Source organism: Silurus aristotelis, assembly GCF_946808225.1.
Source record: "Silurus aristotelis genome assembly, chromosome: 2".
Lineage (NCBI taxonomy): Eukaryota > Metazoa > Chordata > Actinopteri > Siluriformes > Siluridae > Silurus > Silurus aristotelis.
The window spans coordinates 34,285,941-34,299,491 of record NC_139575.1 but is presented as its reverse complement, the minus strand read 5'-3'; the positions used below and the strand labels follow the sequence as shown (position 1 = coordinate 34,299,491).

General features: G+C 39.7%; 2 protein-coding genes across 2 annotated transcripts in view; one reads left to right on the top strand and one right to left on the bottom strand.

Annotated features, from left to right (window-relative positions):
- Positions 1-13,551, bottom strand: part of ap1m2 (adaptor related protein complex 1 subunit mu 2) — a 223,707-nt gene that overhangs the window by 38,558 nt on the left and 171,598 nt on the right. The gene's annotated exons all lie outside the window — the stretch shown is intronic.
- On the top strand, positions 4,207-11,676 carry LOC310737605 (uncharacterized protein). Its single transcript, XM_083562010.1, has 6 exons — positions 4,207-4,417; positions 5,602-6,155; positions 7,967-8,315; positions 8,753-8,830; positions 9,399-10,363; positions 10,477-11,676. The coding sequence occupies exons 1-6, from the start codon at positions 4,399-4,401 to the stop codon at positions 11,281-11,283; spliced, it is 2,772 nt and encodes a 923-aa protein (XP_083418136.1). The 5' UTR covers positions 4,207-4,398; the 3' UTR covers positions 11,284-11,676.

Sequence of the window (13,551 nt, the reverse complement as noted above, 5' to 3'; positions counted from 1 at the left end):
CTGGCAGCTTGGAGGTGGAGGAGGTTAAACATGTATCATATTTACAGCATGTGATATATATATGTAAGCATATGTACAGTGATTAAATATAAAGGCTATATCAGTGCAGAGACGTGTGGACATCATTAGAGCCTTTGCTATGTTTCGGACAGTTAATGAGGTGATACCGGAGAAACTGCACATCTTCAAGTCAAGTCAGGAAGCTTATATATAGAAAATTATAGACTTTTTACAGATTTGAATGATGTATTGTTTTTATCTGTACGATCAATAAAGACAGTAATTTAAGTTTGTTTCGCCATTATGAGGGAAAAACCCACAAAACGCCACCTAGAGGGTTAATGGTGTGAATCATGGCGGATTTTGATGTTTAATTTGAGACTTGGCGCAGAAATAAAACAAAAGTTTACTGATTAAAAATATTTTTATCTGGAGTTTATTTATTTATTTTAGATCTAAGTAAAGAAAGGACGTCGTGGATAAATTAATTTTTTGCCAAAGGTTTAAATTTCGCCTCTTTTTTATTTAGTTATTTATTTATGTATTTACATTTTTTATAAAAATGGTGAAACATAAATGCGCGCTGAATTGATAGCGTTAATAAAATGTTGTGCCGTTTAAAATTTTTTTCATTTTTACAGCCAAATATACATATACAGTGGTACCCCGCTTATCGACCGGCTCGGACATCGACCTTTTCGCTTAGCAAACAGTTTTTCCTCCCGACAGCACTAGTCTCTCACACTGCTCTGGTGTGATTTTGATCCACTCTTCTTCCAGTCTCCTCCACAGTTCGGTGACTGTAGTGGGTTTCTTGGCCATAACTTTGTCGCCAAGGATTTTCCAGAGGTTCTCTATTGGGTTGAGATCAGGACTCTGGGCAGGCCATGTCATTATTTCAATGTTTTCAGTTTCAAGGAACTGCTTTACTTGTTTTGCTGTGTGACATGGAGCGTTGTCCTGCATGAACACTGCGGGCTGATTGGGTGATGAACACAGGGAAGGAACCATATGTTGTTGAAGAAGGTTCTGATAAAAATTTGCATTCACTCTGCCATGTAGCTGTATAAGAGGCCCAACTCCTGCTGCAGAAAACATGCCCCAAAACATGACACTTCCTCCTCCACTTTTCACTGACTTCTTTACACACTTTGGGTTCAGTCTTTCTCCAGTTTGTCGCCGAACATAATGTTTCCCATCGGACCCAAATAAATTAAACTTGGTTTCATCACTAAAGTGAACTTTGGACCACTTCTCCTCTGTCCACACAACATGCTCCTCAGCAAAGCTTAGTCTAGCCTTTTGATTCTTTTTGATTTCTGCTAATGAGAGGTTTGGTCACTGCAGAGTGGGCTTTCAGTCCAAATGCTCTTAAACGTCGAGACACTGTATGACAAAACATGATCCTTACCCTGTTCAGCGCTGAACTGGTGAGCAATTCCAGCTGCAGTGTGGAAACAAAGCCAATTGAGATCCTCCGCAGTATCCTGTCCTCTCTTGTATTTGTCTTCCGTGGATGACCAGCCTCATTGGCGGACTTGAATGATTTTGTGATGTTGTAAAGATTCAATATTCTCGAAATCACAGATTTGGAACGACCAACTTGTCTTGCTATGGCTGATAGGGTCATCCCTTTGGCCTTCATTTGGACAACCTGCTGCCAGAGGCTTTCAGTCACTTTAGAACGACCCACCATCTTGCAGAGTCAGTGAAACTGGAAGTTAGGCTGCCAGTTAAATAGGGGTTGACAGATAATCAACTAAATTAGCACCAGGTGCCAGATTAACACCAATCACTGGGAGGTATCTGAAAGTGTTCTCTAATTTTGATCAGTGTGTTTTCTGGAAAATAATGGATAATAAGTTTTTTGGAAATGCATTAGTTATTTTGTGGAAAAGGTGTTCTGGTAGCATGGTATAGACAAGACAAAAACTCCCTCAACTGTTGAGCAGTGAAGATGACATTATTTCAGAATTGTTTAATTGTTTATAAATTGTTCTCTAATTTTGATCGCCAGTGTACATACATACACATATGTATATGTGTATATACAGTACAGACCAAAAGTTTGGACACACCTTCTCATTCAAAGAGTTTTCTTTATTTTCATGACTATGAAAATTGTAGATTCACACTGAAGGCATCAAAACTATGAATTAACACATGTGGAATTATATATGGAATTATATACATAACAAAAAAGTGTGAAACAACTGAGAAATGTCATATTGTAGGTTCTTCAAAGTAGCCACCTTTTGCTTTGATTACTGCTTTGCACACTCTTGGCATTCTCTTGATGAGCTTCAAGAGGTAGTCACCTGAAATGGTCTTCCAACAGTCTTGAAGGAGTTCCCCGAGAGATGCTTGGCACTTGTTGGCCCTTTTGCCTTCACTCTGCGGTCCAGCTCACCCCTAAACCATCTCGATTGGGTTCAGGTCCAGTAACTGAGAAGGCCAGGTCATCTGGCGCAGCACCCCATCACTCTCCTTCTTGGTCAAATAGCCCTTGATGCCTTCAGTGTGACTCTACAATTTTCATAGTCATGAAAATAAAGAAAACTCTTTGAATGAGAAGGTGTGTCCAAACTTTTGGTCTGTACTGTATGTGTATGTGTATGTGTGTGTGTGTGTGTATATATATATATATTAATACAAATTGAATTAAAAATGTTTTTACCTAATGAATGTATCCAGACTGAAGATCCACATATAGAACACAAGCAGAGAAAAGATGATGATGATCAGGAATGTGTCTGTTCTTAGTAATGTTTACATCACTGACTCCCTCTGTCTCATCCACATTAACCCTAAACTTCTTACTGCCTTCTGCCTGCTGATTCTTAGCTCCATAAACTAGTCTACATCTGTGGTGAGTGAGAGACAGGACTTTATACAGCAGTGGATTGAAAAAGACAGGCAATGACAGGAAATCGGTTGTTCGGCTGAAATTGCACGCAGGGAAAATAAAAAAAAATATTTCACAAAATCAATGAATTAAAACTAAAGTAGCGAGTCTGTTTTGAAAATGTAAGAAGTAAAAAGTACAGATATTTGTGTAAAAATGTAATGAGTAAAAGTAAAAAGTCTGAAAAATAAATAGTGGAGTAAAATACTGATACCAAAAAAATCTACTTAAGTACATTAACGAAGTATTTGTACTCCGTTACTTCCCACCTCTGTATATACACACACACACACACACACACACACACACACACACACACACACACACACACACACACAATATATATATATATATATATATATATATATATATATATATATATATATATATATATATATATATATATATAATTTAAATTTTTTTATGTAGGTAGATCATTTTGACTTAAAAGTTTTAATAAGGGTGTAACACGTATATGTACTAAAATGATTTTTTGGTACAGGGCTTTCGGTACCAAATGCAAGCCGTTTTACGTGCAGGAAATAGGGACATTAATTGGCAGACTGCATCTTTGTTTACTCTTCGCCATTCAGTGCATTAAAAAATTATATATATATAACTAATATAGAATTGAACTTGAAAACACAACAATGCCATGGGTATAATAAATAAAATAAGAAAGAAATTATAGTGTCACTGTGGCTACTCACTACATACCATTGGATCAATGCCCTGCCTGTCAGTTTGGGTGGACGGCCATGTTAGCAGTTTGCAGTTGTGCCATACTCTTTCCATTTTCTGATGATGGATTGAACAGTGCTCCGTGAGATGTTCAAAGCTTGGGATATGTTTTTATAACCTTTTCCACAACTTTATCCCTGCCCTGTCTGGTGTGAACAGCTGCAATTATACTGGGATTTAAGTACACACAATTAGACTAATTACTAATTAGGTGACTTCTGAAGGCAGTTGATTGCACTGGATTTTATTTAGGGGTATCAGAGTAAAGGGGTCTGATATATGTACATATATTAAATAGGTGTGCGACTTGTTAGAATGTCCATGTGAGGTAATAGTATTTGCAACCTTTCAATCAAAATGGGCTTACAGAAAATGATCTTAAAGCCGTCATGCGCTGGGATGTCTTGCAGGTTTGTTGGGGGAGGGTGTAACCACGGTAACAAAGGAATTGATTCATACAGGTGGAAGATAGCAGTCTCACCTCCACCCACATGCAGAATGCTTGGAAGCTTGTGAACAATAAGTGCTGTGGAGCCAGTTTTGTGAGTGTGTGTATGTGTGTGTGTGTGTGTCTGTGGTTGGTAGAAGAGAGAATGCACGTGGGAGGACATAAGCAGGAGGTCCTTCAGACAGGTTAAGGTGAAAGACATTGGCTAATGACCAGCAGAGGAGTAAAATTGCTGCTCCAGTCAGAAAGAGACGACGAGACACTCGAGGAATTTAGACATTCTGGCTGCTGAGGTTCACGAAACATGGATGTACGTAGTCGAGGTAAGATCAGTGCTGCCATCTGTTTTTTTACTTCTGTAGATGATAAATTATTTAAAAAAATTGTTTGTTCTTGATACAATATTTTTAACCACTCATTGTTTTCCAACTTCTCAAAGTAATTAAGTGAACAGATGAATTGCAATAGTTCATTAACATCTCTGTATAATAATAGCAAAAATGATATCAATTATGATTATAGTCAAGACAGAAAATGAGTTTTGAATTATTACAAACCGACTGTAACTTTAGAAATGTGAAATGCAACTTACAATTTTTTCTTTTGAAATACTAAACACAACGGCTGTATAATGAATCGGCTGTTACAGTATATAAAGTACAGTATATAAAATACCACGTTCTTGCAACCTGTCTGCAATTTGCTCTGAATTTGTGATTTAAAAAGCTGTTAAGTGTTCAATACGAGTCGGATCACGTTCAATGACTTTCCAGTATTTTCTAAACACACTAATATCTATCCAAACTATCCAAATATCTGTTCCTAACGCTGCCTTATGACAAAGTGCATCAACATTTCCGAAGTAATTAGATAAGATAATGTGATGCTTAGCACATGGCAAATTTCATTCCAGTAAAAAAGAGTGAATGTGTCCATATGTGTGTCTGTGTGTGTGTCCGTGTGTTTGTGTGTGGGACCAAACATTGCTGAATGCTGTTTAACAAGCCCGACTGGGTGTTTAATATGGGAGTGTGAGTGTTTGTGTAAGAGATGAAGAATGCAGTTTTTGCATGACTAAAATACGACACACACCCTGACCTTAAGATTTACACATACACCAGTGTGAAACCCATATGGGTCATCTAGCGTTAGTCATTCATGTAAAGGAATAAGAATTTATGGCATCTGCGTTAGTGCATCGAGCATAGTGAAGCACATGATTACTGAAGCATGTATGGAAAGTCAGAATGTCGTGGAATGAGTTTTTCAGACTCTATAACTATTGAATGAATGACTTGAGCTGTAACACTATTATTGTTATAAGTTCTTATGTATATATGAAAAAAACGAAAAGGTTTTCATAGCAGCATTTATACACCCACATTTTTTGTACAGGAAATGATCCTATATTTGTCTAATATCTAATAAAAAAAAAGCTTATACACTTTTTATAAAGTGCAGCCAATTTTCTACTCATTCTCATTCTCTCTCTCTCTCTCTATTACAGACTTATCTGAAAGCCAGGGTGGCACCCCAGAGCTGCGCTTAATCTTGGTAGGCAACATCGGTTGTGGAAAGACCCTGACAATTGACACTCTGCTGACTGACAGTGCGAGCATCAGCCCCCTTGTGCCATCAAGGGTCAATGAGGTTCGGTGTGGCGTGTCAGAAGGACGCAGACTTAAACTGGTCGAGACGCCACGTTGGTACTGGAAAGGTGTGCATGTTGACCTCAGTGTTCAGAGAGAGACAGAGAGGGCTCTCAGCCTGGTGGCACCCGGGCCGCATGCCTTCCTCATCCTGGTGCCCGTAGGACAGTTCACTGAGATGGAATGCCGAATCCCTGCTGAGCTGGAGCGTGTGTTTGGCCGAGGTGCGCTGGAGCACTCCTTGGTGCTGCTTACTTGCGGGGATTATCTGACAGGTCGAGACCATGAGCGATACGTGAGCCTGGAGGAGCCTGGACTCAGCGCCATGGTGAATGAGTGTGGTGGACGCTGGCATGTGATCAATAACCGCAGACCAAATGACAGACAGCAGGTCAGATCACTGCTGGAGCAGGTGAGCTTTCTGAAGCTTTTAACCCCCCAAATTAAATCCATTTTATAAAAAAGAATGACAGATTTTGATTAGTTTAAAGGTGTTGATTCATTTTCTATTTCAGCAATTTGAACTGCAAAGTTTGTATTCATGCATAACCTCTACTACATTATGCTTTCAACATGTTCCACAGGGATTTGCATGGTGGACACTTCAGATAGCTGCTTTACAACACGTTAAATAATGCAAAACTTTATTACATCCAGTACAATTACTGTGAGTGTTTACCAACCCCAGCCACTCTTAGTGCCGGTCCCAAGCCCGGATAAATGGGGAGGGTTGCGTTAGGAAGGGCATCCAGCATCAAAAACGTGCGAAATTAAACATGCGGATGATCCGCTGTGGCGACCCCTAATGGGAGAAGCCGAAAGAAGGTTTTACAATCACTGTGCGTGTTTAACATTTTTAGAAGGAGTCTCCAGTTCCAATTATTTTTCATTCCTGGTATAACATGGGTGATTATTGAAAGTTGACAGTCCAGACAGTTCATCATGCAACTATAATAGGACAAAACATACAAGAGGTCATTATTATAAATGAATCATAATTTGTAGTAGTTGAATATGAAATCTGGGTGTGCTTTACTAGGGGTAGTAATAGTAACTCCACTGAATGTTGGCCTTGTTCCGCTAGTTGATTATTTTGCTCACCCTATGACCAACATTTAAAATAAAATACATAGTTATTTATAATTTCAAAGCAATCAGGACTCATGTTTATGCTTGAATGTTCCTCCTATAGAATGCAACCCGGTAACAATGTGCTAAAGTGCAGATATATTTTGTGGCTCTGCCTACAGTTTCTATTGTAGTATAAAGCAGAACTCATACGTATTTTTCCATCGAAACCCATGTGCTGCATGTCGAATTTAACTGGAACAAACCATTAAAATGTGCTGTATTAGAATTCCACTCCAGAGCTGAATAAAATAAAATAAAAGTAAAGAGCATTGTGTTGGGTTTGACCCCCATTGCGCACCAATAGTGCATTTGGTAAAAATCGGCGAAGTCATTGATCTTCAGATCTACACCAGATTTATAGCTTCAATTACAAAGGGTAAAGATTCGGAGATGGAGTTCATGTGTTTTGTATCTATTATGCTCCAACATTGTGATATAGGACAGGACAGTAGATAAAACAGTTAGAAGTGTACTTTAGTGTACTTTAGTGTAGTGTAGTGTAGTACAGTATTGTGTAGGGTGTTGTAGAGAATAGCATATCATATTTTATAGTGTATTTTGAAATGTAAAACATTTTGTATTCTATTGTATAGTATAGTATAGTATACTGTAGTTCAGTAGGGTATAGCAGATTAAGTATATTCAATAAAATTGGTGCAATTTTGTATATAATCTGAAAAAAATCTAATCATTTTTTCAGAATATGTCAATCATTGGGTGGTTAATAATAGAGAAACCATTTAGTGCAACCCTAGAAAATATAGAGCAAACTCACTTTTACAGGCTGGTTTTTACTTAACAAAGCTTGAAAGTTTCTACTAAAGGTTAAATAGGTTAAAGGGGCTTTTTACTTGTCAGATGTACATTACAGCACAGTGAAATCTTTTGTTCGCCTATCCCAGAGATGTTAGGATGCTGGGGTCAAAACACAGGATCAGACATGATACAGTGTCCCTGAAGCACAGGTTTAAGGGCCCAAGAATGGCAGCTTGGCAATACTGTATGAAACTGAATCATTAGAAGAATGGCAGGCATTGTTTGATTGGAATGAATGGAATGTGTGTAACTCATATGAATGAATCTTACTGCCAGGTCGAGAAGCTGACACAGAGGACCGGCGGCTGTTACCTGCCAAGTGCCATGCAGAAAGAGGTAGAGGAGCGAGTGCCTGAGAAAGAGTATGAGCTCCAGAGGAGGTACAGTCTGCAGGAGAAGGAGCTGGTGGAACCAGATCACAGCACACTGACTCAGTCATTATGGGCCAAAGAGGAGACGTGGGAAGAGTCGGGAAGGAGAGGGAAAATCCGAGTTAGGAGCATGGGACCAGCAACAGGAAGGGTGTTATCACAGCAGCTGGTCAATGGGCTTGACTCTCAGTCATGGTATGATGACTCGCCCATAGGACTCAAGCAGAAGCAACCCAGTTTCAAATTGAGTAAAGGTGCCGAGCCTCAGTTATTATTAATCATATATGCTTTGTTTCAGATTGAATGTTTTGCAAATTTAGCATATGCAACACAGATTTCCTCCCTAAGCAAAAATTCCTATCCCCAGCATCAGCACAAAGAACATACCCACACACAAGTGCTTAGAAGGAACAACATTTAAATTTCAGTAGCTGTAAAAGAGATAATAATAGTAATAATATTTGCAGTGGAAAGCAGTGTGATCTCTGTGATGGTTTCTAATGGTTATGACCAGATCGTTTGAGTACATGATTCATAACTTAGTAATTGTTGTATACAACAGTAACACGAAATGTACCTTAATGAATAAAAGATTTTTATCGTTTTAGTAAATGTACCAATTGTATTTTATATATCTTGACATTTGCTTTACATGCGTTTTATACGTAACTATTTCCTCTTTAACCACCAGAGGGCGCCATTCTCAGCCAAATGTCCGAGACAGACCAACCAGTCAAAAACCAGAGCAACCACAACTACATTAACACCAGTGAGTCACCCTTTACCACCTAATTGTACTGTCAGTGTTTTTTTTTTTTTTTTGGTCATAGTTTCTGCTGAAACTTGAAGTCGATTGTCTCAGAAAGATTCCTTTTACCAAACACTAATACTGAAGACTCCTTCCAAAAATATTTATAGAAACTTATCAATGATTATACTTTTTGCAACTTTGTTTGTGTTGCGCTTTAGTCAAACAAGTCCCTGTACATGTTGTTACTATTGGATCATATGACATATTAGAACAAGATCACTGAAACCTAACAGCTAGAACTACAGGATGAGCAGCTTTTCTAGTAAAAGAATCAACACCGTCCATCTGACCAATTAGAAGAAAAGTGTTACCGATTGTTTTTTTGGTGTTTTTTTAATCATATTTCTGTTGACAGTCAGTTGAACCAGTTGAACTTGATCTTGCAACTGTTTAATTAAAGTTATGTTGTGTCATAAATACACCCACTATTAGCCGTGTCATACTCTTTCCCTTAATCCTAATACTTGCCTGAAAGAACTTTTAAAATGTGTGTAATGCAGAGAAATTTCTCTCATTCCTTTTTCAGTTCATTACCAAATCAGCACCACAGATGACACCAGCTCTGCTCCAACTTTACCCAAATCACCCACAGCTACCATTACCTCTTACTCTCCCTCTTCAAATGCATTCTCCTCTTTGTCCTCTGCTCCCCTCTCCTTGTCTTCTTCTTCTTCTGCTTTTTCCACTTCCTCCTCTACTAACTTCTCCTCTTATTCATCTGCTGCACTTACCTCTTCCCCCTCCAATGCTCCATTCTCTTCTTCTTCTAATGCCTTGTTCCCTTCCTCCTCCACTGCCATCTCTTCTTCCTCCTCTACAGCCATTTCCTCTTCCCCCACCAATGCCCCAACCAATGGTTTGATTTCTTCTACTCGTCCAAACAATACCTCCTTTTCATCCTCCTCCACTGCTACATACACTGCTTTTCCCAAGACAAACACCTCCTTCTTGTCCTCCTCTAACAATGCTTCTTCTTCTTCACCAAGCACCGACACCTCCTTCTTGTCCTCCTCCACTTCTGTCTCATCTTCTCCCAGCACCAATACCGCCTTCTCGTCATCCTCCCCTTCTGTCTCATCTTCTCCCAGCACCAATACCGCCTTCTCGTCCTCCTCCCCTTCTGTCTCCTCTTCTCCCAGCACCAATACCGCCTTCTCTTCCTCCTCCACTTCTGTTGCATCTTCTCCCAGCACCAATAACCCCTTCTTGTCCTCCTCCACTTCTGTCTCATCTTCTCCCAGCACCAATACCACCTTCTTGTCCTCCTCTAATGCTTTATTCTCTCGCTCCACTGCTGCCTCCTCTTTTTCCTTTCCCAGCGACTCCTCAAATGAACTGAGACTGGTCCTTCTTGGTCGGTCTGGGTCTGGAAAAAGTGCAGCAGGGAATGCCATCCTGGGCAGAGATGAGTTTAAACTGCGTAAAGATGATGCCACTGGTGCCACCACACAGACATGTGTAAAAGGAACAGCTGTGGTTGGACAGAAACAAGTCAGTATTATCTATCTCACATTACATTTTCAGACTTACAACACATGCATATCTGAATGATTGGCCAGTGGTAGGTCATGTTAGTAATGAGTCAATCTGTTGCCCTCCTGTAGTTGGCAGTGGTGGATACTCCAGACTGGTTCAGTCCCAGCTGTCCCCCAGAGACGTTAGCAACCCATCTGTCCTCCTGTATTGATCTGTGTGCCCCAGGTCCTCATGCTTTTCTATTGTGTGTTCCTATAACCCTGCCCGGCCGCTCAAACTTGCATGACCTGGCCTCTATAAGAAATTCCTTTGGCAATGATTTCATTCAACGATGTACCCTGGTCCTCTTTACACATTGTGACATTGTAAAAGATGTAAAGGTGGAGGAATACATCGCAGCCAAGCGGCCAGAGTTGCTAGAGTTGGTGGAGAAGTGTGGTGACCGCTACCACGTGCTAAAGCAAGATAGGAATGGAGATAATATAAAGGATCTGCTGGAAAAGGTAGAGCAGGTGATAAAGGAAAACAGAAGAAGCCATTACAGCTACCAGGGAGAGGGGGAGACAGGGAAAGAAAAGACTGCACAGTTGCGAAGAGGCCGAGGGGGAGAGGATGATCTGGACCGAGCAGTCTCAACCACTTTACATTCTCTGAAAGAAGAAGAGGAGATTGAACAAGATGAGAAAAAAGTAAAACCAGCCCAATCTACAGCATCGTCTGTGACTTCTGTGCTCGGATCCGTTCTTCGGTTTGTTGGGCAGAAGGTGGGGGAAGGTGCCAAGCAGGTACCTAAGCTGGTGGCTGGAGGAGCAATGCTAGGAGGTGTGCTTGGGTTATACGTTGGTGGACCTGTAGGGGGTGCTGTTGGGGCTACAGCAGGATCTGTAGCTGCAGAATATGGAAGACGAAAATACAACAAACCCAAAACAGACTGATTGGACAGCAATGGAAAAATTGCTGCCAGTAACGCTTATAGTCTCTGCTATTTATAACTTAATGCTGAAGCTGTTCTTTATTAACACAAGTGAGCAACAAAACTTTAACAGTTGTGAACAAAACTGAACAGTGGTTTGTTTGATTGTGCCTTTGACTGACGGAAAGTAAAGGCAAATGATGGACTAAAGATTGTAACAAAAATGAAAAAATCAATTGCAAGAAAGTTAAGAAACACTAAAAATATCTAATGTAACTCAGTACTTAGTTGTACCTTGTGTGAAAAGTCTGCTATTCATCTATCAAAGATTAATATATTATTCTAAAATCTATACTTTAGACTGGATTAAAGCTTGTATCCACACCTGCACTTTTAATAAAAAAATAAAATTGAAGACCTCTGGTGGAAAATTTCTTTTGTATCAGAAACTCTAAACATGGTTTCAGTGTCAAGTGTGAACCAGAAACCAGTTTATTGCAAATAGACTTTCAGCCAAATTCTTGGTTTAATAAAATAAAAGTTTTAAATGGTTAGATGTTCTTCCGTATTTTATGCTGCCATATATGGAAAATTCATCTCAATTTACTGACATTACTTATTTTGAAATTTAAAAAAATAAAAGTTTAAAGTTTCTAAATTTTCCAGCTCGGTAGCAGTTTTATAATGATTCAGACTTTCTATTAATTGTGTAATCTTGTAAGTTAAGATGCAACAGTGCAATAGTTGCACTGTTGCATCTTAACTTACAAGATTCAACAGTGCAATAGTAATTTTTAACATACATCTCTTTTTTGATATTGTCAGCATTATTTGGGATAGTACCTCTCTCAATGCTTCTTGGTATGAATCACATTAAACCTGTCAGTCTTAAACCATGATCGCATTACACTTTTTGTTCCACTGATTTCCATTAATACGCATGTCAATGCTGGACACTGGAAACGCAAGCTCAACACAAGTAAGTGTATGTTTATCCATGCCCCACCATCAGCATATAAAATCAACATGGTTTGTGGTGTTGTTGCATATCTGAACAGACGATGGCCACCCGTATTCGCAGCAGATCTAATTCTAATTTCGTTTGCTACAAGTCTTGGGTCTAATTGTATGCCTGTCATTCTCAGGAGGAGGTGTGGCTTATGTGCTTGTCAGCGCCAGTGTAGGAGGCACGGCCTAGAAATTGCCCCACAATCCCCAGGCAGACGGATAGCATTGTGGGCAAATGTAGAGACCATTAACATATGCTAAAGTAGACCAGCATGGCATTGGAGAAAGTTCAAAAAATTAATTATATAAATAAATCTTGGTATCCAATACAAAAATCATGATAAGAATGAACAAGAAAAACGTTCTGGGTGGATTTTTTTGGATGGAATTTTTCTTAAAACCAAGATGTTTTTTCAAGATGGTGGTTGTAAATGTGTACAACTATAGAAATAATAATAATTAAAAAAATTTTATTGATCTTAGAAATTCCCACCTCTACAATTTATTGCTTTTATTAAACTGTTGTGTCAAACAACACTAATTCGGTCATCTTCACATATACTGAATATTGGATTGTTGAGGATGTACTAAGTGCATTTCATATCATTATTATGTTGTTTGGGATGCTGCTGACCTTTTGAGCTTGTTTTCCAGCTCTGCAGGACCATGTTTTTCTAGTATCGCTCAATATGTGTATGTGTAGCCCTTTGCGGCATGTGACCCTGGCCAGAGGAAGTGCTCCGTGTCATCAGGGATGTCGTAACTGCGGTAACTACAGCAGGAATGATGAAATATAGCAGGTGGCCCAGCGCTGTGCCAGCAACGAGGGTGTGGTGCCCACAATGCTTTGCTCCAGGGCACGGAAGGCACCAGCAGGGAGGTTTATCTCTGTGGTACAGACCACTTTGATGCCCCCACTGCAGCCCCTCTAGGGCTTCTCATATCGGGGTCCAGAGATGGAGGGGTGCACGGTGTCCATGTTGCTTATCTAACAACTGAGCTAAAATGATAACATCCTATCTAAAAAGTGATACTCAGGATGAGAAACCGAGGCTGTGGCTCTCTTGTGGCCTGCGTTACACACTTATGCAAGTTTCCCTTCCTTGTGGGATGTGGTGTGTGTTGTCAGAGAAACCGCTTTGGTGGTGATTTTCATTTTACTTTTTTTTCCCCGTACGCTTCTTCCCATGATCAGGGTCAGGAAGTGGGCTGGCTGCTGATGAGACAGCACCAACTGAACACTGTTTCCTGGACACCTGATAGAGGAGAAGAAATGGCAGCA

Bases quoted from the DNA above. Each gene is read 5' to 3' on its own strand.
- LOC310737605 (XM_083562010.1), top strand. The intron at 6,156-7,966 runs GTGAGCTTTCTG...TCTTACTGCCAG, and splicing joins TCAGATCACTGCTGGAGCAG to GTCGAGAAGCTGACACAGAG. The intron at 10,364-10,476 runs GTCAGTATTATC...GCCCTCCTGTAG, and splicing joins CTGTGGTTGGACAGAAACAA to TTGGCAGTGGTGGATACTCC.